This window comes from Nerophis ophidion, linkage group LG21 (assembly GCF_033978795.1).
Source record: "Nerophis ophidion isolate RoL-2023_Sa linkage group LG21, RoL_Noph_v1.0, whole genome shotgun sequence".
NCBI classification, from domain to species: Eukaryota; Metazoa; Chordata; class Actinopteri; order Syngnathiformes; family Syngnathidae; genus Nerophis; species Nerophis ophidion.
The window spans coordinates 35,502,034-35,529,866 of NC_084631.1; the positions used below are offsets into that span (position 1 = coordinate 35,502,034).

The window sequence follows — 27,833 nt, forward strand, 5'->3', positions numbered from 1 at the left end:
GAAGTGCTTTACACCATGTATAGTGATTTATGCCTTAGATGCAGCTGCCCGGCCATGGAAACCCATTCCATGAAACTCTCTGCATACTGTACGTGGGCTAATTGGACAGTCACATTAAGTTTGGAGCTCCTGTAACAACTGACTATGCAGAAAGTCTTTGCACTATGCTGACCTGTCTGTCAGTTTATGTGGCTTACAACTTGGTGGCTGAGTTGCTTTTGTTCCCAAACTCTTCACTTTTCTTACAATAAAGTTGACTCTGGAATATTTAGGAGCGAGGACATTTCAGGATAGGATTTGTTGCACAGGTGACGTCCTAAAACAGCTCCACGCTGGAAATCACTGAGAGCGGCCCATTCTTTCACAAATGTTTATAGAAACAGTCTCCATGCCTATAAGTGCTTGATTTGATACAACGGGCCAAGTGATTAATCATTTGGATGGGTGGCCAAATACTTTTGTCAATATAGTGTACATACTAAGGATACAACATTAATGCTTTAAAATAGAATAATTTTCACAAGTAGGCCTATTTTCGGACACGTTTTCCACAAATGTGACAAATAAGGCACTTAAACGATCCTGGTTAGTTGAATGTTTTCATTTACGACCTTTTTGCGACGCAAGTCGTCCCTTTACGACAATAAATCCCAAAATGGCTTAAAAAGTCAATCTGACTTTACTTATGCATTTTTGAGTAAATGTGGGCGTTTAGTCGGATACTTTTAAAGTGAAAGCCGGCATTTCATCAAATTTTTTACCGCAGCAGTTATCTGAACTACCCGAGTAAGTAATTTAATAACTATTTTCTAGTTTGTATGTTCAGTAGTGAGGACGTTCTAATTGTTTCAATTTGTTAGAAATTGTCAAAATACTTTTTGTGGACTGTATATTTTACTTTAAATAAGCAGTATTTTGCTTTAAAAATGTTGAGAAACACTGCGTTAATATGTAAAAAAGTATTAACTAAAAAAAAAAAAACGCTCAATGTTGTTTTAACAGGTGCCCGCAATCAAAATAATGACCACCAGATGGCAGTGTTGGCCAGCCTTAATTTACCTTAACTGGAAGAGAAATGCAGTCATCCTTTTTATGATGCAAAAAACGCATAAATAAAGATATATTTGGAATTAAGCTAATTTTTCTTTTTAGGACTGAGATGCCCTCCTCTTAAATGAAGAAAGCTTGATTGAAAAAAAATGTTTGCAAGCTATTATGAACATGTGAACGAGGTCATCCCTGCTTTTTTTCTCCATGCATGTTGAAGAATGCTTCTTCCTTCCATCCATCCATCCATCCTTTTTTCTACCGCTTGTTCGCCGGAGCCCACCCCAGCTGCACTCAATCCACGCAATTCTGCTGACGTGCAACGGCGGGGAGGTGATGCCAGTCAGGGGTCGTCGGCCATAACATGGAAAGAAAGGTTGGTGTGTTCAGTAGTGTCAGACGCGCTTAAGTGCACGCAGAATAAACATGCATTAATCTGTCGTCTAATCCTCATAAATGTGAAATATCTGTGTTAAATTAATGAGACTAGGCCTTTAATGGGATTTTAGTGTCACTTACAGAGCAGCGCTAGGCTTGTTTTTATGTTTAAAAAGTCCTTAGGGGCTTTACGTATACTTAAATGATGAATATTTCATTTAAGTATTTTCACCTCCATGTGCTAAATTTTAATGATGAAGTAATAATAAGAAATGTGCCTTTTGTGCTGATAAAGTAGGTCACTGAGAGGAATGACTTACGATGCGTGTTGCACGGCGCAAATGATCATAAAGCCACATCCACGGGCAGGTAACCAACATTTATTTACCATTATCAACTTTACAATAAAACCAGTAACATCTGTCAACATTAGCAAAATAAAGAACAGAAATCAATCCCAATTGTATTTACAGAGACAAAGCAGATTCAGGCTCACACACGACAGATAAACAACTCTGCTTCATATCAAACCGCAACAGTGAACATAGCAAGCTGAAGTGTTCTTTTTTTTTTTTATTATTCCGTAGTAAGGTAAAAATCAAACTTGTCTATAGTTTCTTTTTTTTTTTTTTTTTAACAAACGAGACTTCTTTTTTTTTTTTAAGATGGTTCTCTATAATACACCACAAAATACTTCAAATTTGGGTTAAAATATAGGAATGTAAAAAGTTGGCGAGTCTCTTGAATTTTCCCCGATTTCTTGTTTTCTATTTTTCTGTTGTTGTCGTCGTTGTCCCCCCCCCCCCTCATCCCCCCCGCTCCCCCGCTGTTTAACAGTCTTTTCAAGTGGTGTTGGTGTCTTCTTCTTCCCTTCGCCGAGGAGGCATCTAAGAGCTGGGAGGTGGGCGGAAATAAGACGCGTCCTCCGTTGGTGTCGTCGTCGTCGTCCGACTGCGTGTGCTTGGTGGTGTCGTCTCGCCGAAGCCTTGAAAAGTCCGTCGAGGTCCAGATGTCGAGCAGGAAGTGACCGGGTGAATCTAGTCTGTCGTCTTGACGAAGAAAGTGGCACGTCGAAAGGAGTCTCTCACATACATGTGTATATATTTACATATACATATATCCATATACATATGTATACATATACACATATATATATAAATATATATATATACTCTTAAATTCTCTCTCTCTCTCTCTCTCTTTCTTTGAAAAACAGTTCAGCCAGTTCGTGTGCGTACAATCACTCCTTCTTTTCAGAGGGGGCGGGGGTCGAGCTGCTCTCCTCTGTGGGTTTGGAGGCCTCGGGGGCAGCTGCCTCCTTGGCCTCTTCCTTGGGGGCGTCCTCTTTGGCAGCCCCCTCCTCAACTTTCGGGGCCTCGGCTTGAGCATCCTCCTTCGCCGCCTCCTCCTTCTTCTCGTCCACGGCGGCGGCGGCGGCGGCGCCATTTTCAGCCGGCTTCTCCTCCTCGGCGGCGGCCGCCTCCTCCTTGACCGCCTCGTTCTTCTTGCTCTTCTTCAGGTTGAGTTTGAAGTTGAAGGACTTCTTCAGGGAGAACTTCTTCTTTTTCTTCTTGGGGGTCTCCTTGGCGGCCGCCTCGCCTTCAGGTTTGGCCGCCTCGCCGTCGGGTTTGGCCGCCTCGCCGTCGGCGGTGGCGGCGGCGGGCGCCGGCTCGATGGCGTCGCCCTCGGCGGCGGCCTCTGGCTCCTTGGCCGCCTCGGCCGAGCCGTTGGTGGCCGCAGCGTCCCCGTCGGGTTTAGCGGAGACGTCGCCATTGGTCTTCACGTGGCCGTTCTCCTGCAAAAAAAAAAAAAAAAAATCCTAAACATCTTAAAACTGCACCAAAAGGCAAAATATCCAATATCCGGTGTTTTTTGTTGAGAACGTGTGATCAGTTTGCAGAGCATCGTCGTGCTCATCAATTAAGAGAGGCGACGCCTTGCAGCTCCTTGGCCGGTCGACAGGCGGCGGTAGAGGCGCGGGTACCAGACAGACCCCCAACAAAGACGCGTCTCCTCTTTTTCACTAAATCGCTCCAAAAATGTTCCACTAAAACCCTCGCTGATGGTCGCAACTCAATCCAATGCTTAATTAAACCGGATAAAACGGGAAAGGTGCTCATTCGTAGAAAAAAAAAGGTGCGTTCAAGACGCCTCCCCCTCCCCCGTTTTCTTGCATTTCTTGCATTTTGATCAAATGAACACATCCTTTTCTCCAAGTTGTGAGGACGCTGCAAGTAACACCTGACTCCTGCAGGATCAGGTTCAACACGTGAAGGATGAATCTTGCCCGCAAACGTGCGCTTGTGTAATTTAATAAATCGCCTTGTGCAATGTAATTAAATGGCATTACCTGTCCGTTGGTTTTGACAGCCGCGGCGTCGGCGGCGGCGGCGTTGGCCTCCACGGCCACCTCTCCCTTGGACGACTGCGAGCCCATTGTCTTCTTTGTCTTGCCCAAAGCGAACGAAAAAGAAAAAACTAAAAAAAAGCGTCGGCCCGAAGTTAATCCAAACCCCAGGTCGAGTCGCGTATCCAGTGGCGAAGCGACGAAAGTGCTTTTTTTTTTTTTTTTTTTTTTTTTTTCTTCCCTTTCTCCAATGTTGTAGTCGGTTGTTCCCAGTGCGTGTGTGCTGGTTCTTGTCAGCGCGGTGGAGAGAAAGCCTCTAAACTGGTCGGCGCCTGAACGCAACGCTTCAACATACAACAGGTCTGGGGCGACACCCGGTGGGCGGGGCTTGGGGGCTTTTTTCAGCCAATCGGCGCTCTGTCTGTGGGCCAGTCTAGCGGACTCTGGCCAATCAGTGCTCGATGCCTGGCAGAAGCCCGCCCCGCCTCCCTCGAAATTTCTGTAGTTTAAGGTTTATTATTATTGCACATGCATACAATTCCTCTTGTATAATTATGTCACATGATCACCTGTGAGAAGTAATTACAACAGCGTTAAAGGCCTACTGAAATGAGATGTTCTTATTTAAACGGGGATTCTATGTGTCATACTTGATCATTTCGCGATATTGCCATATTTTTGCTGAAGGGATTTAGTAGAGTGAAGTGAAGTGAATTATATTTATATAACGCTTTTCTCAAGTGACTCAAAGCGTTTACATAGTGACAACCAATATCTAAGTTACATTTAAACCAGTGTTGGTGGCACTGGGAGCAGGTGGGTAAAGTGTCTTGCCCAAGGACACAACGGCAGTGACTAGGATGGCACAAGCGGGAATCGAACCTGCAACCCTCACGGCCACTCGAGCTATGCCGGTTGGTAGAGAACATCGACAATAAAGTTTGCAACATTTGGTCGCTAATATAAAAAGCCTCGCCTGTACCGGAAGTAGCAGACGATGTGCGCGTGACGTCACTGGTTGTAGAGCTCCTCACATCCTCACATTGTTTACAATCATGGCCACCAGCAGCTAGAGCAGGGGTCGGGAAGCTTTTTTTCTGAGAGTGCAATGAAAGCCAAATATTTTAAAATGTATTTCCGTGAGAGCCATATAATATTTTTTAACACTGAATACAACTAAATACGTGCATTTTTAAGTAAGACCAACATTTTTATATTATATTATATTATATTTATTATTGGTTAACCAATAATAAATATAATACTTCTTACCATTAATGCGACATCTTGGACAGGTGCGATAGAAAAAGGATGGTTGGAATGAAATGCATGAGAATGTTTTATAATTTGAACTTTATTTCTAACACTGTGATTACCAGCAGAATTATTAATTACTTATCGTGTTAAGCAATGTCAGCTAAGATTTATCTGAGAGCCAGATGCAGTCATCAAAAGAGCCACATCTGGCTCTAGAGCCATGGGTTCCCTACCCCTGAGCTAGAGCGATTCGAACTGAGAAAGCGACAATTTCCCCAATAATTCGAGCGAGGATGAGAGATTCGTGGTTGAGGATAGTGAGAGTGAAGGACTTGAAAAAAAACACGAGGGCAGTGGGAGCGATTCAGATGTTATTAGACACATTTACTAGGATAATTCTGGAAAATTCCTTATCTGCTTATTGTGTTCCTGGTGTTTTATTGAGATTGTATAGTCATACCTGAAAGTCGGAGGGGTGTGGTGACCGCCTGTGTCTCTAAGGGAAGCCACGGAGGAGGCAAGAAAGCCGCAGCTTCCTCTTTGACAGCTGCAGGAGGGACGACAAAAGCTCCGCTCATGTTTACTCTAAAAGCCGACTTATTAATACAATTTTCTCACCGAAACCTCCCGGTTGACATGTGGTAGAGAACCATGTTCGCTTGACCGCTCTGTTCCATAGTAAAGCTTCACAACAAACAAAGAAACACCGCTTTCCACCAACATCTTGAACAAATTGCAAAAGATTCAGCAACACAGATGTCCAGAATACTGTGTAATTATGCGAGAAAAACAGACTACTTTTAGCCGTGATCTGTGTCTGGAGAACATGTCCACTACCACCGGTGACGTCACGCGCACGCGTCATCATTCCGCGATGTTTTCAACAGGATACCTCTCGGGAAATTTAAAATTGCAATTTAGTAAACTAAACCGGCCGTATTGGCATTTGTTGTAATGTTAATATTTCATCATTGATGTATAAACTATCAGACTGTGTGGTCTGTAGTAGTGGGTTTCAGTAGGTCTTTAAGGTTTATTATTATTGCACATGCATACAATTCCTCTTGTATAATTATGTCACATGATCACCTGTGAGAAGTAATTACAACAGCGTTAAAGGCCTACTGAAATGAGATTTTCTTATTTAAACGGGGATAGCAGGTCCATTCTATGTGTCATACTTGATCATTTTGCGATATTGCCATATTTTTGCTGAAAGGATTTAGTAGAGAACATCGCCGATAAAGTTCGCAACTTTTGGTCGCTAATAAAAAAGCCTTGCCTGTACCGGAAGTAGCAGACGATGTGCGCGTGACGTCACTGGTTGTAGAGCTCCTCAAATCCTCACATTGTTTACAATCATGGCCACCAGCAGCTAGAGCAGGGGTCAGGAAGCTTTTTTTCTGAGAGAGCTTCACAACAAACAAAGAAACACCGCTTTCCACCAACATCTTGAACAAATTGCAAAAGATTCAGCAACACAGATGTCCAGAATACTGTGTAATTATGCGAGAAAAACAGACTACTTTTAGCCGTGATCGGTGTCTGCAGAACATGTCCGCTACCACCGGTGACGTCACGCCCACACGTCATCGTACGCGTCATCATTCCCCGATGTTTTCAACAGGATACCTCGCGGGAAATTAAAAATTGCAATTTAGTAAACTAAACCGGCCATATTGGCATTTGTTGTAATGTTAAGATTTCATCATTGATGTATAAACTATCAGAGTGTGTGGTCGGTAGTAGTGGGTTTCAGTAGGTCTTTAAGGTTTATTATTATTGCACATGCATACAATTCCTCTTGTATAATTATGTCACATGATCACCTGTGAGAAGTAATTACGACAGCGTTAAGACTGGTAAAAAGGGAATTTCTTGGTATTTTGTTATGTTTTTTATGTGTCATCTGTGGTACGGTAAACTGGGCAAGTTTTGACCTTTAGGAGCTTGAATATGCAACCTTTGCAGAGGTGAGCGCTACACTGACGCTTGATGAGTCCATGACGGCTTTTCCCACTTAATCATTACTCACACTAACAGTTTCACTTTGACTCGCCCTCAAAGAAGAGGCTCCATGTTTTCTTTTCTTTTCTATTATGCTTCTTTTGCTTCCATTTTTACTAAATATGTTAGGTTAGGGTAGTGCTTCGAAATGGGGGACGAAATTTTTCCACAATCCCCCTGCTTCAAATGAATATTGAAAGCTTGATAATATTTGACACTGTGTGGGTTACGTTCTGTGTTAGAGAGCAATATTTGCTGTGTAGCACTTAAATATTGTATTCACCTGAAAGATTCCTGCGGAAGACACAATTACTAGAGGTAGGGAGATTTGGGCGCTTCATGAGTCGATTACGACTTTTTGGGTGACAATTCAATTTAGGATTTATTCTCAGTTCAACACGACTCCCATGAAGATTTCTTCAGAAGGCACAATTACTATAAGCAGGGATATTTGGGTGCTAAATGATTCGATTCCGACTTTTTGGGTGACGATTCAAATTAAGAATCAATTCTGAATTCAACAACACTCGTGAAAGATTCCTTCAGAAGACACAATTACTAGAGGTAGGGAGATTTGGGCGCTTCATGAGTCGATAACGACTTTTTGGGTGACAATTCAACTTAGGATTGATTCTCAGTTCAACACGACTCCCGTGACGATTTCTTCAGAAGACACAATTAGTAGAAGTAGGGATATATGGGTGCTTAATGATTTGATTCCGACTTTTTGGGTGACGATTCAATTTAGAATCAATTCTGAATTCAACACGACTCATGAACGATTCCTTCAGAAGACACAATTAGTAGAAGTAGGGATATTTGGGTGCTTAATGATTCGATTCCGACTTTTTTTGGGTGATGATTCAACTCGGAATTTGTTCTCAATATAACACGACTCTCATGAAATATTCTATCAGAAGACACAGTTAGAGGTAGTGATATTTTGGCACTTCATTATTCATGAAAGATTCCTTCAAAAGACGAAATTAGTAGAGGCAAGGATATTTGGGCGCCTCATTATTCGATTCCGACTTTTTTTGGGTGACGATTCAATGCAGAATCGATTTTCAGTTCAACACGACTCTTGTGAAAGATTCCAATAGAAGACACAATTATTAGAGGTAGGGATCTTTGAGCGCTTCATGATTCGATTCAGATTTTTTTGGGTGACAATTTAACTCAGAATTGATTCTCAGTTCAACACGACTCTCATGATAGATTCTTTCAGAAGACACAATTAGTAGAGGTAGGGATTTTTGGGCGCTTCATGATTCGATTATGACTTTTTGGGTGATGATTCAACTCAGAATTTTTTCTCAATACAACACGACTCTCATGAAATATTCTTTCAGAAGACAGTTAGTAGAGGTAGTGATATTTGGGCACTTCATTATACATGAAAGATTCCTTCAGAATACACAATTATTAGAGGCAAGGATATTTGGGCGCCTCATTATTCGATTCCGACTTTTTGTGGGTGACGATTCAACTCAGAATTAATTCTCAATTCAACACGACTCTCGTGAAAGATTTCTTCAGTAGACACAATTAGTAGAGGTAGGGATATTTCGGCACTTCATTATTCGTGAAAGATTTCTTCAGAAGACACAATTGGTAGAGGTAGGGATATTTGGACGCTTCTTGATTCGATTCCAATTTTTTTTGAGTGACGTTTCAACACAGAATCGATTCTCAATTCAACACGACTCGTGAAAGATTCCTTCAGAAGACACAATTATTAGAGGTAGGGATATTTGGGTGCCAAATGATTCGATTCAGATTTTTTTGGGGCGACGTTTCAACTCTGAATTTATTCTTAATAAAACACGACTTTCATGAAAGATTCCTTCAGAAGACACAATTAGTAGAGGTAGGGATATTTGGGCACTTCATGATTTGATTCCGATATTTTTGGGTGACAATTCAACTCAGAATCGATTCTCAATTCAGCACCACTCTCGTGAAAGATTCCTTCAGAAGACACAATTAGTAGAGGTAGGGATATTTGGGTGCCAAATGATTCGATTCCGACTTTTTTTGGGTGACGATTCAACTCAGAATTGATTTTCAATTGAACACGACTATTGTGAAAGATTCCTTCAGAAGACACAATTAGTACAGGTAGGGATATTCGGGTGCCTAATGATTCATTTCGGATTTTTTTTGGGGTGACGATTCAACTCAAAATCGATTCTAAATTCAACATGGCTCTCGTGAAAGATTTCTTCTGAAGACACAAATACTAGAGGTAGGGATATTTGGACACTTCATGATTCGATTCCGATTTTTTTGAGTGACAAATCAACGCAGAATCGATTATCAATTCAATGCGATTTTTGTGAAAGATTCTTTCAGAAGACACACTTAGTAGAGCTAGGGATATTTGGGTGCTTAATGATTCGATTCCGATTTCTTTTTTGGGGTGACGATTCAACTCAGAATTGATTCTCAATTCAACACGACTCTCGTGAATGATTCCTTCAGAAGACACAATTATTAGAGGTAGGGATCTTTGAGCACTTCATGATTCGATTACGACTTTTTTGGAAGACAATTTAACTCCAAATTGATTCTCAGTTCAACACGACTCTCATGATAGATACTTTCAGAAGACACAATTAGTAGAGGTAGGGATTTTTGGGCGCTTCATGATTCGATTATGACTTTTTGGGTGTCGATTCAACTCAGACTCTATTCTAAATTCAATACAATTTTCGTAATATATTATTTATGTAAATTATAATAAAACTTTTTCAAAAAATGTTGCACCTAGTAATAGTAAGTCAGCAGGACTTACTATTTTATGCACAGTGTTGGCCTAAAAGACGTCATTTTAAATATGTATTTTAAACATTTTATTCACAAAAATCACATAACGTTAATAAATCTGATAAAAGAAAACATCGCAACACCAACTCCCGACACAATCCCAGCTCCACTACACTACATCATTTACAAAGCAGTTGAAAAGAAATACAACACTATAAATTAACGAAAGTAACTGTATCAGTAATAATAATTAAACATTTAGTTAAATGGCAAAAAATTTAAAAATATTACTATTATAAAAATGTTTTTTATTATGAATCGATTTAGAATCTGAATAAATAAAAATTGCGGTTTGGATGTGAATCGTTTTTGTTCGAGCACCCCTTAGCCATCACATTTCCATATTCCTTGTTACACACATGCAGGAGTTGCATCATTTCCAGAAGGATGCATATCTTGCCACAACACCGGCTCTAATTTCAGAACTAGCTGCAACGACGCGACGTTTATCCGCAGTGCGAAGCCGCCTCTAAGATACAAATCCTCACCACCATGGCGGCAAATAAAGTATGTTTCTTACAAATATTATTATCACTGGAGAACTGGAGGAAAATAAATGGCCAAGCATCTCTACACACATATACCCAGAAGGACAACACAAGGAGCTAACTGTTAATGTAGTAATGTAAAATAGGGAAGATCGATCCAAATGTCGATGTTTTATCGATACCTACTATAGTATCAGTATTTAAACGATACTGAAGTGACATTTTTCTTTTTCTTGTTCTTCATTATGTCATTTTTGGGGCATTTTGTGTTATTGTTTACAAAGTGAGGGAGTAAGACTCTGGATATAGTAAAGCTTTGAGGGAAAACCCCTAATGATTTAAATGGAAACCAATAGTGGTTTTGGTTTGTGTTTACTTATCGTGCACTAGCCACTTTATTTTGATACATTTTTTTATGTCGCATTAAATTCCACAAATGTATTAAATACTAGCACATTTTACATTTAGTTAAATAACCTTTAAAAAAAATATGTTATTGGGTTTGCTATTATTGTTCACTATGAAATACTTTCCCCTCTATAACATATTGACGAAGTATCAGATCGGGACTCCAAATCACATCGGATCTGAGCAATTTTGTAAAAAAAAAAAAAAAAAAAATGCTAAATTTATTGCCAAGAAAATCTTTTAGTAATTTTGCTTTACTGCGATGAGGTGGCGACTTGTCCAGGGTTTACACCGCCTTCCGCCGGAATGCAGCTGAGATAGGCTCCAGCGACCCCCCGTGACCTCAAAAGTTACAAGCGGTAGAAAATGAATGGATGGATGGAATTTTGCTTTACCCAAACTCTTAATACAGCTCTTGGATCATATTGTTCCTAAATTGTGTCTGATGAGTGATTTTATCAACACTGATCCAGAGTCATGCAATAATGATTTATTGTTTTTTGTGTGCCGAATCTATATACAAAACTTGCAGTTTAGAATGAACGGACGTTTGCTTGAAGTGCATGGTCGTTTTACGACCAAGTTTCCTAAGGTAATGTTTTTCAACCACTGTGCCGCGAAGTGTGCTGTGAGAGATTATGTAATTTCACCTATTTGGGTTTAAAATATTTTTTGCAAAGCAGTAATTATAGTCTGCAAATGATGTGTTGTTGTTGAGTGTCTGTGCTGTCTTGAGCTCGGCAGAGTAACCGTGTAATACTTTTTCGTATCAGTAGCTAATTGATTTGTGGATGTTGGAAACAGCGGGAGGCAGTGTGAAGGTAAAAAGGTATCTAATGTTTAAACCAAAAATAAATAAAAAGGTGAGTGCCCCTAAGAAAAGACATTGAAGCTTAGGGAAGGCTATGCAGAACGAAACTAAAACTGAACTGGATACAAAGTAAACAAAAACAGAATGCTGGAAGACAGCAAAGACTTACTGTAAAGCAAAGACGGCATCCACCAAGTATTTCCGAACATGACATGACAATCAACAATGTCCCCACAAAGAAGGATAAACACAACTGAAATGTTCTTGATTGCTAAAACAAAGTAAATGCAGGAAATATCGCTCAAAGGAAGACAAGAAACTGCTACAGGAAAATACCGAAAAAAGAGAAAAAGCCACCAAAATAGGAGCGCAAGACAAGAACTAAAACACTACAAACAAGAAAACGGCAAAAAAGTCCAAATAAGTCAGGGTGTGATGTGTCGGTGCTGTCTAGAGCTCGGCAGAGTAACCGTGTAATACTCTTCCGTATCAGTAGCTAATTGCTTTATAGATGTTGGAGACAGCGGGAGGTAGCGTGCAGGTAAAAAGGTATTTAATACTTAAACCAAAAATAAACAAAAAGGTGAGTTCATCTAAGAAAGACATTGAAACTTAGGAAAGGCTATGCAGAACGAAACTAAAACTGAACTGGCTACAAAGTCAACAAAAACAGAATGCTGGACGACAGCAAAGACTTACTGTGGAGCAAAGACGGCGTTCACAAAGTATTTCCGAACATGATAAAACAATCAACAATGTCCCCACAAAGAAGGATAGAAACAACTGAAATGTTCTTGATTGCTAAAACAAAGTAGATGCGGGAAATATCGCTCAAAGGAAGACATGAAACTGCTACTGGAAAATACCGAAAAAAGAGAAAAAGCCACCAAAATAGGAGCGCAAAACAAGAACTAAAACACTACAAACAAGAAAACGGCAAAAAAGTCCAAATAAGTCAGGGTGTGATGTGTCGGTGCTGTCTAGAGCTCGGCAGAGTAAACGTGTAATACTCTTCCGTATCAGTAGCTAATTGCTTTGTAGATGTTGGAAACAGCAGTAGGTAGCGTGCAGGTAAAAAGGTATCTAATGCTTAAACCAAAAATAAACAAAAAGGGGACTTCTTCTAAGAAAAGACATTGCAACTTAGGAAAGGTTATGCAGAACGAAACTAAAACTGAACTGGCTACAAAGTAAACAAAAACAGAATGCTGGACGACAGCAAAGACTTACTGTGGAGCAAAGACGGCATCCACGAAGTATTTCCGGACGTGACATGACAATCAACAATGTCCCCACAAAGAAGGATAAAAACAACTGAAATGTTCTTGATTGCTAAAATAAAGTAGATGCGGGAAATATCGCTCAAAGGAAGACATGAAACTGCTACAGGAAAATACCGAAAAAAGAGAAAAAGCCACCAAAATAGGAGCGCAAGACAAGAACTAAAACACTACAAACAAGAAAACGGCAAAAAAGTCCAAATAAGTCAGGGTGTGATGTGTCGGTGCTGTCTAGAGCTCGGCAGAGTAAACGTGTAATACTCTTCTGTATCAGTAGCTAATTGCTTTGTAGATGTTGGAAACAGTGGGAGGTAGCGTGCAGGTAAAAAGGTATCTAATGCTTAAACCAAAAATAAACAAATTGGTGAATTCCTCTAAGAAAGACATTAAAACTTAGGAAAGGCTATGCGAAACGAAACTAACACTGAACTGGCAACAAAGTAAACAAAAACAGAATGCTGGACGACCGCAAAGACTTACTGTGGAGCAAAGACGGCATCCACGAAGTATTTCCGAACATGACATGACAATCAACAATGTCCCCACAAAGAAGGATAAAAACAACTAAAATGTTCTTGATTGCTAAAACAAAGTAGATGCGGGAAATATCGCTCAAAGGAAGACATGAAACTGCTACAGGAAAATACAGAAAAAAGAGAAAAAGACAGCAAAATAGGAGCGCAAAACAAGAACTAAAACACTACAAACAAGAAAACGGCAAAAAAGTCCAAATAAGTCACGGTGTGATGTGTCGGTGCTGTCTAGAGCTCGGCAGAGTAACCGTGTAATACTCTTCCGTATCAGTAGCTAATTGCTTTATAGATGTTGGAAACAGCGGGAGGTAGCGTTCAGGTAAAAAGGTATTTAATGCTTAAACCAAAAATAAACAAAAAGGTGAGTTCATCTAAGAAAGACATTGAAACTTAGGAAAGGCTTTGCAGAACGAAACTAAAACTGAACTGGCTACAAAGTCAACAAAAACAGAATGCTGGACGACAGCAAAGACTTACTGTGGAGCAAAGACGGCATCCACAAAGTATTTCCAAACATGACAAAACAATCAACAATGTCCCCACAAAGAAGGATAAAAACAACTGAAATGTTCTTGATTGCTAAAACAAAGTAGATGCGGGAAATATCGCTCAAAGGAAGACGTGAAACTGCTTCAGGAAAATACCGAAAAAAGAGAAAAAGCCACCAAAATAGGAGTGCAAGACAAGAACTAAAACACTACAAACAAGAAAACGGCAAAAAAGTCCAAATAATTCAGGGTGTGATGTGTCGGTGCTGTCTAGAGCTCGGCATAGTAACCGTGTAATACTCTTCCATATCAGTAGCTAATTGCTTTGTAGATGTTGGAAACAGCGGGAGGTAGCGTGCAGGTAAAAAGGTATCTAATGCTTAAACCAAAAATAAACAAAAAGGGGAGTTCATCTAAGAAAGACATTGAAACTTAGGAAAGGCTATGCAGAACGAAACTAAAACTGAACTGGCTACAAAGTCAACAAAAACAGAATGCTGGACGACAGCAAAGACTTACTGTGGAGCAAAGACTGCGTCCGAACATGACATGACAATCAACTATGTCCCCACAAAGAAGGATAAAAACAACTAAAATGTTCTTGATTGCTAAAACAGTAGATGCAGGAAATATCGCTCAAAGGAAGACAAGAAACTGCTACAGGAAAATACCGAAAAAAGAGAAAAAGCCACCAAAATAGGAGCATATGACAAGAAGTAAAAACTACACACAGGAGATAAGAGCTATAGTCATGCATGCTTGCTTATGCTTTAAAGTCATATCCAACAATTGCGACCACGACTTTTTACTGTCAACTGAGTTTTGTTTTTTATGATTTCTGCTGATGGTGTGCCCCCGGACTTTTTCAACGCAAAAAATGTGCCTTGGCTCCAAAAAGTTTGAAAAACACTGCCCGAAGGCGAGACGGAGAGTGGTAAAGCCGCTTCTGGTGTTGCTTGCTGTGCAGCGGCGGCGCGCAAACAGCCAGCATGAGCGTACACACAATGCTGAATAGAGTTTTCATCTGTTGTACCTATTGTCCAGTATTTGTGTGCAGCCACAACAAGCTCAGCATTGGGACTAATAGTTCATCACGCTGAGTCCTCATGGCGCCATGACTGGATTTCTTGTTCACTTCCGCTCGTCAACAACATACCAAGAAGCGAGGAGACGGAAAAAAAAACAAAACCAAATTAAAAAATGTGATGATCGTGCACATTCCACCTGATCGTTGTCTCCCAGGCCCATTTCTGGTCACAGCTGTTAGCACTACAAATCTCAATTCAAGTGAAGAAAAGAGTCTTAGTGTTCGATGTGACAAATTGATCTTCGCTGTGACCAATCAGTCAAATTGATTTTGCGAGACTCGGGCGCTTCGGAACACATGCTGGTCGCCCCGACCCTTTCGATTCATTGGCGAGCTAAGGCTCAACTTGCTAACGCGTCCAACTTTTTGCCGTAAAAAGACGGTTCGCGCTCCACTTGGGCCATTTTTTTTTTCATAGCATAAAACTTTTTGTAGTGGAATCAGCTGCAGATGAGAATGTGGATGCTACACTGCTGGGGGTGCAAAAGCATGCTTGTTTGGTTCGAATTAGACCACATGTTTCTCTGCAATATTAACAGCATGTCTGACCATGCATTATAACTAAGAGACTCCCAAGTAATATTAATAATATTCTTCTTTCAACATCCGTCGTTCACCTGCACTGACTGACAACACCACATTAATGCAGGGGTAGGGAACCTATAGCTCGGGAGCCAGATGTGGCTCTTTTGATGACTGCATCTGGCTCTCGGATAAATCTGAGCTGGCATTGCTTAACACAATAAATAATGAATAATTCCCCTTGTAATCAGTGTTAAAAATAATATTCAAAACATAAAACATTCTCATGCATTTTTAATTCCATCCATCCATTTCTACCGCACCTGTTCAAGAAGTTGCGTTAATGGTAAGAAGTTATTTATTTTTGGTTAGTGTGGGGCTTGCCCTCCTGGGGGTTCTTCAGACCACCAAGCACCGACATGAGAGCCTGTTTCAGGGTTACAATATTGTTTTATTTTTCAATAAGTCCCTCAGTTGCTTTCCAGCAATTGTATTTTTCTTTTTCGTTTTCGCTCGCGCTCTGGCTCCAGCCCTAACCCCGTCTCCCCTCCTGGCTGCTGCTTATAACAGAGTGATAGGTGATTAGATAACAAGGCCCAGGTGGGCCGTCTACGCACATGTCGCTGATTTAGAGGCCGGTTCTGGCACACCCCAGTTCATTGCAGGCCCACAGGCCACGCCCCCTCCACAGTTAGCTTCAGAATAACAATGTTATTACAAAGAATAATAGACCTATTATACTCTATAAATGTTGGTCTTACTTAAAAATGCATGCGTTTAGTTGTGTTCAGTGTTAAAAAGAATATTATATGGCTCTTAGGGAAATACATTTTGAAATATTTGGCTTTTTGGCTCTCTCAGCCAAAAAGGTTCCCGACCCCTGCATTAATTGCAGGGTTTCGGCAACGTTCATTTCTTTGTGGCAGCGTGCTGTGAATACATTTAGACTGCCACAAGTTAGAGATGTCCGATAATGGCTTTTTTGCCGATATCCGATATTCCGATATTGTCCAACTCTTAATTACTGATTCCGATATCAACCGATACCGATCAGTTGGGGGATTCACACATTATTATCCCTCATTTTGTTGTGATGTTTTTGTAAATGTGTTATACCGTATTTTTTGGATCATACGTCACACCGGCCGAAAATGCATAATAAAGAAGGAAAAAAACATATGTATGTCGTACTGGAGTATAAATAGCATTTTTGGGGGAAATTTATTTGATAAAACCAAACACCAAGAATAGACATTTGAAAGGCAATTTAAAATAAATAAAGAATAGTGAACAACAGGCTGAATAAGTGTACCTTATATGAGGCATAAATACCCAACTGAGAAGGTGCCTGCTATGTTAACGTAACATATTATGGTAAGAGTCATTCAAATAACTATAACATATAGAACATGCTCTGCCTTTACCAAACAATCTGTCACTCCTAATCGCTAAATCCCATGAAATCTTATACTTCTAGTCTCTTACGTGAATGAGGTAAATAATATGATTTGATATTTTATGGCAATGTGTTAAAGGGGAACATTATCACAATTTCAAAAGGGTTAAAAACAATAAAAATCAGTTCCCAGTGGTTTGTTGTATTTTTTGAAGTTTTTTTCAAAACTTTACCGGTCTCGGAATATCCCTAAATAAAGCTTCAAAGTGCCTTATTTTCGCTCTCTGCGAAGACACTGGCCATTTCCCTGTGACGTCACACAGTGCTGCCAATGTAAACAAACAATGGGAATACCACAGCAAGATATAGTGACATTAGCTCGGATTCAAACTCGGATTTCAGCGACTTAAGCGATTCAACAGATTACGCATGTATTGAAACAGATGGTTGGAGTATGAAAATATTGAAGAAGAAACTGAAGCTATTGAGCGAATAGCTATTGACGCTATTCATAGCCATAGCATGGCCGAATAGCTGCGTTAGCATCACCGGTTAAATGTGCGGACCAAACGATCAGGACTTTTGCATCTTTTGACACAGGAGCAAGTTGAATCCGTCGATTTGGTAAGTGTTTTTTTCGTATTAAATGTGGGTGGAAGGAAACGTAATATAGTTGCAAATGCATCTACAGGTTATCCATACATCTCTGTTCCATGTCTGCTTTAGCACCTCCGGTAAATAGCATGTTAGCATCGATTAGCGTAGCATGTTAGCATCTATTAGCTGGCAGTCAAAATCAACAAAACTCACCTTTCTGATTCCGTTGACTATCGTTGCAAATGCATCTGCAGGTTATCCATACATCTCTGTGCCATGTCTGCCTTAGCATCGCCGGTCAAATGTGGAGACATTCCGGCACATTCAATGGGGGTCTGGCGGCAGACACTTTGGCATCTTCGGGCCAGTGGTGCAACTTGAATCCCTCCCTGTTAGTGTTGTTACACCCTCCGACAACACACCAACGAGGCATGATGTCTCCAAGGTTCCAAAAAATAGTCAAAAAAACGGAAAATAACAGAGCTGAGACCCGGTGTTTGTAATGTGTTGAAAATGAAAATGGTGGGCGTGTTACCTCGGCGCCGTCACATTCTGACGTCATCGCCTCCAGCTCGGTAAACAGAAAGGCGTTTAATTTGCCAAAATTCACCCATTTAGAGTTTGGAAATCGGTTAAAAAAATAGATGGTCTTTTTTCTGCACCATCAAGGTATATATTGACGCTTACATAGGTCTGGTGATAATATTCCCCTTTAATAATTTTACACATAAGTCGCTCCTGAGTATAAGTCGCACCCCTGGCCAAACTATGAAAAAAAACTGCAACTTATAGTCCGAAAAATACGGTAATATTAATAATATTCCTGCAGTCCTGGGTTCAAATCCAGGCTCGGGATCTTTCTGTGTGGAGTTTGCATGTTCTCCCCGTGAATGCGTGGGTTCCCTCCGGGTACTCCGGCTTCCTCCCACTTCCAAAGACATGCACCTGGGGATAGGTTGATTGGCAACACTAAATTGGCCCTAGTGTGTGAATGTGAGTGTGAATGTTGTCTGTCTATCTGTGTTGGCCCTGTGATGAGGTGGCGACTTGTCCAGGGTGTACTCCGCCTTTCGCCCGATTGTAGCTGAGATAGGCGCCAGCACCCCCCGCGACCCCGAAAGGGAATAAGCGGTAGAAAATGGATGGATGGATAATAATATTCTTCTTTCAACATCCGTCGTTCACCTGCATTGACTGACAACAACACATTAATTGCAGTGTTTCGCCAACGTTAATTTCTTTGTGGCAGCCTGCTGGGAATACATTTAGACTGCCACAAGTTAGAGATGTCCGATAATTTTTTGCCGATATCCGATATTGTCCAACTCTTAATTACTGATTCCAGTATCAATACCGTATATATATATATATATCAATACCGATATATACAATTGTGGAATTAACACGTTATTATCCTTCATTTTGTTGTGATGTAAATGTAAATGTGTTATACTGGATTTTTGGGATTATGAGTCGCTCCGGTATATGTCGCATTTTGGGGGGAAATTTATTTGATAAAACCAAACACCAAGAATAGACATTTGAAAGGCAATTTGAAATAAATAAAGAATAGTGAACAACAGGCTGAATAAGTGTACGTTATATGAGGCATAAATAACCAACTGAGAAGGTGCCTGGTATGTTAACCTAACATATTATGGTAAGAGTCATTCAAATAACTATAACATATAGAACATGCTATACCTTTAGCAAACTATCTGTCACTCCTAATCGATAAATCCCATGTAATATTCTTCCTCGATGTCGCTACTAAACAACTCTGCCAACTCCAAAGGTAAGCGGCGCTTCCTCTTGTCGGTTTCTGCTGCATATTTCACTTTGCCCAGCTTGTAATCTGCAGTACATGATTTCCTTTTCGGTTCCCTTTTTGTTCAGCCCTTCTCAGTTTTTATGAGTTACCGCCAACGTTGAAATGATCCATTTTAATAGCTACGGCAGTAGCATATAGCATATAGTAGTTAGCGTTCCATGACCCACAATGCACTTCTGCCATGACCCTCCCCCGCCAAATTCTTATTGCTTGACGTGTGTGTGACGATTGCTGACATTTTCTTTGTCTCTTCTGCAAATTAGATAATTAATAATATTTGATATTTTACGGTAATGTGTTAATGATTTCACACATAAGTCGCTCGGCAGTATAAGTTGCACCCTTGGCCAAACTATGACAAAAACTACGATATATAGTCCGAAAAATAAGGTACTTGTATAGCGCTTTTCTGCCTTTTTAAGGACTCAAAGCGCTTTGACACTATTTCCACATTCACACACTGATGGCGGGAGCTGCCATGCAAGGCGCTAACCAGGACCCATCAGGAGCAAGGGTGTAGTGTCTTGCTCAAGGACAAAACGGACGTGACTAGGATGGTAGAAGGTGGGTATTGAACCAGGAACCCTCAGGTTACTGGCACAGCCACTCTTTCAACCGCGCCACGCCGTCCCCCCTGGATGCATTAAACAATGTGAGAAGGTTATCCAAAATAAATCAACTGAAATTACAGCCTATCTTGCCGATTGTATTGTACCGTATGTCCCGGCAAGAAATCTGCGTTCAAAAGACTCCGGCTGATTCCTAGAGCCCACAAAAAGTCTGCGGGCTATAGAGCGTTTTCCATTCGGGCTCCAGTACTCTGGAATGCCCTCCCGGTAACAGTTCGAGATGCTACCTCAGTAGAAGCATTTAAGTCTCACCTTAAAACTCATCTGTATACTCTAGCCTTTAAATAGACCTCCTTTTTAGACCAGTTGATCTGCCGCTTCTTTTCTTTCTCCTATGTCCCCCCCTCCTTTGTGGAGGGGGTCCGGTCCGATGACCATGGATGAAGTACTGGCTGTCCAGAGTCGAGACCCAGGATGGACCGCTCGTCGGGACCCAGGATGGACCGCTCGCCTGTATCGGTTGGGGACATCTCTACGCTGCTGATCCGCTTGAGATGGTTTCCTGTGGACGGGACTCTCGCTGCTGTCTTGAATCCGCTTGAACTGAACTCTCGCGGCTGTGTTGGAGCCACTATGGATTGAACTTTCACAGTATCATGTTAGACCCGCTCGACATCCATTGCTTTCCTCCTCTCCAAGGTTCTCATAGTCATCGTCACCGACGTCCCACTGGGTCATTATTGTCACCGATGTCCCACTGGGTGTGAGTTTTCCTTGCCCTTTTGTGGGTTCTTCCGAGGATGTTGTAGTCGTAATGATTTGTGCAGTCCTTTGAGACATTTGTGATTTGGGGCTATATAAATAAACATTGATTGATTGATTGATTGAAGTTATGGAAAAAAATGCCAACATGGCACTGCCATATTTATTTTAGTATTGTGTAAAAGTCTTATTGATGTCAGCAATTAACTTCAAATGTGAAAGTATTATGAGGTATTAAGTCGTTATATGCAAAGTAAGATATGTCGAGTCTTTTGTATTATAATTTGGATAATTATGGCTGACAGTTTTTGAAACTCTTCATTTTTTGAGATTTTCAATTGAAGGTTTTCATAAACTGTAAGCCATAATCATCAAAATTATAGGAAGAAAGGCTTAACATAGCTCACGGTGCATGTGTTAAGTTAATATCACATGTACTAAATATTAGACTAGACTAGTCTAGACTTCCTTTTTATTGTCATTCAAATTTGAACTTTGCAGTACAGATAAGAACGACGTTTTGTTGCAAGAGCTCATGGTAGTGCAGGATACTAAAGCAATAAGGTGCAGGTTGTGAGTTCAAACCCCGGCCGAGTCATACCAAAGACTATAAAAATGGGAGCCATGACCTTCCTGCTTGGCACTATGCATCAAGGCTTGGAATTGGGGGTTTAATCACCAGAAATGACTCCCGGCCGCGGCCACCGCTGCTGTTCACTGCTCCCCTCTCCTCCCAGGGGGTGAACAAGGGGATGGGTCATATGAAGAGGACAAATTTCACCACACCAAGTGTGTGTGTGTGTGACAATCATTGCTACTTTAATTTTCAATAATTATATTACTGTACAGATAAATATATTGCACTTTTGCATATGCATCCAGGTTTATGGATGTATGTTATACTGTTTTATATTCTAGCAAGTTAATTAATTTTGGGGGGGAATTGAGGGGATTTTTTTGATGCGTTCAAGAGTCTTACGGTCTGAGGGGAAGAAGCTGTTACAGAACCTGGAGGTTCTGCTACAGAGCCTGTGGAACCTCTTTCTAGAGTCCAGCAGTGTAATTCCCACATGTTTTACTCTGTTAAATTATACAGAATTTCACCAGATTTCAAATTTCACCACACATAGTGTGTGTGTGACAATCATTGGTACTTTAACTTTGTAATTGTTGGTGCGGCTTTATTGATTTTTAAATGTACAACGCCCAGTAGTGCGTAATTGTGTTCCTGTGTAGTATTTCTCCAGCAATGGTCATGTGGTGACATCGATGATGGTATTTTGAGAGGTCATCATTGAAGGCCTAGGTGGGAAAGGCACGGCCCGCCACTGCTTTTTAGAGGCGGTGTAGTACCGAATATGATTGATTGATTGAAACTTTTATTAGTAGATTGCACAGTACAGAACATATTTCGTACAATTGACCACTAAATGGTAACACCCGAATAAGTTTTTCAAATTGTTTAAAGGGGAACATTATCACAATTTCAAAAGGGTTAAAAACAATAAAAATCAGTTCCCAGTGGCTTGTATTTTTTGAAGTTTTTTTCAAAATTTTACCGGTCCCGGAATATCCCTAAATAAAACTTTAAAGTGCCTTATTTTCACTACCTTCGAAACCCCTATCCATTTCCCTGTGACGTCATACAGGGCTGCCAATACAAACAAAATGGCGGTTACCACAGCAAGATATAGTGACATTAGCTCGGATTCAGACTCGGATTTCAGCGGCTTAAGCGATTCAACAGATTACGCATGTATTGAAACAGATGGTCGGAGTATGGAGAAAGATAGCGAAAACGGAAATTGAAGAAGAAATTTAAGCTATTGAGCGAATAGCTATTGACGCTATTTGGCCATAGTGTGGGTGTACCTAATGAAGTGGCCCATAGCATGGCTGCCTTGTTAGCATCGCCGGTAAAATGTGCGGACCAAACGATCAGGACTTTCGCATCTTGTGACACTGGAGCAACTTAAATCCGTCGATTGGTAAGTGTTTGTTTCGCATTAAATGTGGGTATCTAGTTTCAAATGTACATACAGCTAGCGTAAATAGCATGTTAGCATCGATTGGCGTAGCATGTTAGCATCGATTAGCTGGCACTCATACCGTGACCAAATATGTCTGATTAGCACATAAGTCAACAACATCAACAAAACTCACCTTTGTGATTTCGTTGACTTAATCGTTGCAAATGCATCTGCAGGTTATCCATACATCTCTGTGCCATGTCTGTCTTAGCATCGCCGGTCAAATGAGAAGACACTCTGGTACATTCAATGGGGGTCTGGTGGCAGATTTCTTGCCAGTGGTGCAACTTGAATCCCTCCCTGTTAGTGTTGTTACACCCTCCGACAACACACCAACGAGGCATGATGTCTCCAAAGTTCCAAAAAATAGTCGAAAAAATGGAAAAAAACAGAGCTGAGACCCGGTGTTTGTACTGTAAAAATGAATATGGCGGGTGTGTTACCTCGGTGATGTCACGTTCTGACATCATCGCTAAAAGACCGATAAACAGAAAGGCGTTGAATTTGCCAAAATTCACCCATTTAGAGTTCGGAAATCGGTTAAAAAAATACATGGTCTTTTTTCTGCAACATCAAGGTATATATTGACGCTTGCATAGGTTTGGTGATAATGTTCTCCTTTAAGTCGGGGTCCACGTTAATCAATTTATGGTAAAGTCGGTAGAATCGCGGTACTATACTAATACCGTACAACCCTACTTTGTATCGTAGGTCGCGTGTATGTACCGTAGTTTCTATCTTTGCAGAACTATTGCATCACTAATACAAAGCTTGCAGGCAGGGGGCTTGTGTACGTGAGCTAGGGCTGGGCGATATTGCCTTTTTTTAATATCGCAATATTTTTAGGCCATATCGCGATATATTATATATATTACGATATTTTGCCTTGGCCTTGAATGAACACTTGATGCATATAATCACAGCAGTATGATGATTATATGTGTATACATTAAAACATTCTTCTTCATACTGCATTCATATATGCTACTTTTAAACTTTCATGCAGAGAGGGAAATCACAACTAAGTCAATTGAACAAAAGTGTATTTATTAAAGTTATTAAGCAATGGCACAAACATTCAAGTCATTTCCAAAACATAAATCGCAAGCTTGTCAGAGACATTTTAAGTATCAAATAAAAATGAGTTGCATTGTATGGAAATCAAATAGTATTCGTCCTTCACTATGTGGTATGTTACTAAGGTTATGAAATTGTTTTCATTCTCTAGCGAGTGACTTTACAAACGATGCTACATATTAGCAGTAATGCTACTTTTTATAGCAACGCCGCCGACCCCCAACCCCCCCCCCCCCCACCCCCACCCCCCCATGACTAATTACGTTTGTCTGTTCGACTTGAAGCCGAACCACCGCCAGACGATGAAAACCCTGCTGTTGTTTTCGGGAATTAATTCTTCATTCATTTGTTACCAGATCCGCACCATCTTTCTCTCGTACGGCTACGTTAGCAGCTAACATTAGCCACGCCGCTACCTCTCTGCCCTTTTTTTTTTTTTTTAACCTCTCTGCCCTGCGAGGGCGTGTATGTGACGTGTGACGTATGTAAGCCTGCTTGTCTGCGAGAAGGAGAGACAGGAAAGAGCGAGGAGACCCTGAAGTGTGGGGCGGTTTAGTTCGATTGATAGAGTGGCCGTGCCAGCAACTTGAGGGTTGCAGGTTCGATGCCCGCTTCCGCCATCCTAATCACTGCCGTTGTGTCCTTGGGCAAGACACTTTACCCACCTGCTCCCAGTGCCACCCACACTGGTTTGAATGTAACTTAGATATTGGGTTTCACTGTGTAAAGCGCTTTGAGTCACTAGAGAAAAAGCGCTATATAAATATAATTCACTTCACTTCACAAGTGTACGCCCGCAGCTAAAAGTCCTGCATGTGAACGTATATCCGAATATTACGATATGGTCATTTTCTATATCGCACAGAGACAAACCCGCGATATATCGTATATATCGATATATGCGGAATGGACACAGGCCGAAAATGGAGTCGGCTATCTTGGTTGCTTTGTTGGGTCTGCTCCTGTCTCTGGCCATGCTCCCTCCACCCCAGCGGACGATGGCGTGGAACACCCCAGAGGCCACCACAGTGAATATGTTTCTTTTACTTTTTATTCATAGCTAGTATGTAGAAGTGTCTGGTTGTATCTGCTGCTTTAATGTCTTTAATGTCCTCTGTGTTCTTTGATGTTTGATGTTTCCCTCTTACACACATGAAAGAGGGATGTGTACCATGGCTATGAGTTGTTGTTTTTTCCCTTGGCCTCAGTCTGCACCTCCTCTCCAGGGCCCAGGCTAAGACCGATTTTTTAAATTTTGTTTTAATCTTCTATTCCCCCTCCTTGTTTACCTGTATCTCATCTTTTTTGTAAGGGGCGCTGGAAGCCGGCAGACCCGTCAGCGATCCTGTTCTGTCTCCCTGTAATGTTTTTCTAAACTTGAATGGGATTGTGCTGAAAATTTTAATTTTCCTGAAGGAACTCTCCTGACGGAATAAATAAAGTACTATCTAATCTAATCTAATCTAATCTAATATCGCCCAGCCCTAACGTGAGCCATCATGGTGGTCCCAGGCCCGCCTCATTTTAACCAACATGCAGTGCTAAAATCTTACTCGTGTAAGCAAAACATGAAGAATGAAGCAATACTAAATATTGCAAAATGACTAAAGGTGATACAGGTGGTGTGGAGCTGAACTTGAATGAAGTGCATGGATAGAATATCCTACAGAAAGGTTCATTATGCTGTTCATGCATCCGCCTTACACTTTTACCGCGTTTCGTAAGTGTTGCTGTGAGTCAGGACTAACTAAGAATCCGCAGCTGCCCCCACAACCTTGACCGAGTTGCGTATCCATGACAACGCAAGGAAACCAACTCTCCAGGAAGAATACTTTTTGTCTTCCGAGGGAGGGATTTTCTTTCATTTTACATTGTCGCCCAAGAAGGACGTGTGCACACATTCTGTCATGTTGCCAAACATTCAGGGGCTCCTTCATGCCGGACCCGGGCTCTGCCGTATCGGTCACACCAAGGGGGGGGGGCGACCCTTTCTCACACACATATCACGCTGTATCTGTCGACTTGGCCTTGGAAATGTCATAATAATGTGTCCACTGTGTGCTGCGGAATGCCTGGCACGCCGGCGCTCCCGTCTCCTCCGGCCATCTCCTCCTGTGAATGGGGCTTCTTCAGCCCGCCTGAGGTACCATCACGCTACGCTTTTGCAGATGGGACAACATCAAACTACGCCTTTCTTCTGCTTCCCAGGAAAAAGGAAAAGGTACGCGCCGTCGCGGCGATGACGACGGCATCGGGGTTAGTGACGAGGCTCGCCCGTAGCCGAGCTGTGCTTGCGTGTGCACATGTGTTGTTTGCATATAAGGGAGGCATTGTCATGGGACTACCACTGAGCGTCAGGGGGGGTAAGGCGCTGAGAAGCAATCCTTCACACATTATTCACACACGCACAGCAAGAGGGGCATCAGCTGGGACTGAGTTCATAGAGTTGGACTGCAGGCTGGAATGCATTGAGAAGAATATGGGGGGGGGCTGGGTTGGGAGCCAAGCCAAACCTTAGGCTATGTCTACACTAAGACGGATAACCCCTTAAAGGGGAACATTATCACAATTTCAAAAGGGTTAAAAACAATAAAAATCAGTTCCCAGTGGCTTGTTGTATTTTTTGAAGTTTATTTCAAAAATTTTACCGGTCCCGGAATATCCCTAAATAAAGCTTTAAAGTGCCTTATTTTCGCTATCTTCGAAACCACTGCCCATTTCCCTGTGACGTCATACAGGGCTGCCAATACGAACAACATGGCGGTTACCACAGCAAGATATAGCGACATTAGCTCAGATTCAGACTCGGATTTCAGCGGCTTAAGCGATTCAACAGATTACGCATGTATTGAAACAGATGGTCGGAGTATGGAGAAAGATAGCGAAAACGAAATTGAAGAAGAAACTGAAGCTATTGAGCGAATAGCTATTGACGCTATTCGGCCATAGTGTGGGTGTACCTAATGAAGTGGCCCATAGCATGGCTGCCTTATTAGCATCGCCGGTAAAATGTGCGGACCAAACGATCAGGACTTTCGCATCTTGTGACACTGGAGCAACTTAAATCCGTCGATTGGTAAGTGTTTGTTTCGCATTAAATGTGGGTCTCTAGTTTCAAATGTACATACAGCTAGCGTAAATAGCATGTTAGAATCGATTAGCGTAGCATGTCAGCATCGATTAGCTGGCAGTCATGCCGTGACCAAATATGTCTGATTAGCACATAAGTCAACAACATCAACAAAACTCACCTTTGTGATTTCGTTGACTTAATCGTTGCAAATGCACCTGCAGGTTATCCATACATCTCTGTGCCATGTCTGTCTTAGCGTCGCCGGTCAAATGTGGAGACACTCTGACACATTCAATGGGGGTCTGGCGGCAGATTTCTTGCCAGTGGTGCAACTTGAATCCCTCCCTGTTAGTGTTGTTACACCCTCCGACAACACACCGAGGAGGCATGATGTCTCCAAGGTTCCAAAAAATAGTCGAAAAAACGGAAAATAACAGAGCTGAGACCTGGTGTTTGTAATGTGCAAATGAATATGGTGGGTGTGTTACCTCGGTGACGTCACGTTGACGTCATCGCTAAAAGAGCGATAAACAGAAAGGCGTTTAATTTGCCAAAATTCACCCATTTAGAGTTCGGAAATCGGTTAAAAAAATACATGGTCTTTTTTCTGCAACATCAAGGTATATATTGACGCTTGCATGGGTCTGGTGATAATGTTCCCCTTTAAATGAATAATTATTTAGCCTAAGCCCCGTTTCAGCTACACTAAACCATCTTTAAGACCCGTCCATCCATCTTCTTCCACTTATCCGAGGTCAGGTAGCGGGGGCAGCAGCCTAAGCAGGGAAGCCCAGACTTAAATGGTAAATGGATTATACTTGTATAGCGCTTTTCTACATTTTTTAAGGAACTCAAAGTGCTTTGAAACTATTTCCACATTCACCCATTCACACACACATTCAGACACTGATGGCGGGAGCTGCAATGCAAGGTGCTAACCACCACTCATCAGGAGCAATTGTCTTGCTCAAGGACACAACGGATGTGACTAGGATGGTAGAAGGTGGGAATTGAAC

At 41.4% G+C, this 27,833-nt stretch overlaps 1 protein-coding gene and 1 long non-coding RNA gene across 2 annotated transcripts in view; one reads left to right on the forward strand and one right to left on the reverse strand.

The window, feature by feature from the left end:
* The first annotated feature begins 255 nt into the window (after positions 1–255).
* The window catches only part of LOC133540048 (uncharacterized), a 119,753-nt gene continuing 92,175 nt past the window's right edge, over positions 256–27,833 (forward strand). The window contains exons 1-2 of the long non-coding RNA XR_009803531.1: positions 256–786; positions 1,268–1,423. This is a non-coding gene — a long non-coding RNA (uncharacterized LOC133540048). The remainder of the gene's footprint in view (positions 787–1,267; positions 1,424–27,833) is intronic.
* On the reverse strand, positions 1,786–4,109 carry marcksl1b (MARCKS-like 1b). The gene is made up of 2 exons (XM_061882523.1): positions 3,776–4,109; positions 1,786–3,220 (listed from the first exon to the last, which is right to left on the reverse strand). The coding sequence occupies exons 1-2, from the start codon at positions 3,860–3,862 to the stop codon at positions 2,666–2,668; spliced, it is 642 nt and encodes a 213-aa protein (XP_061738507.1). The 5' UTR covers positions 3,863–4,109; the 3' UTR covers positions 1,786–2,665.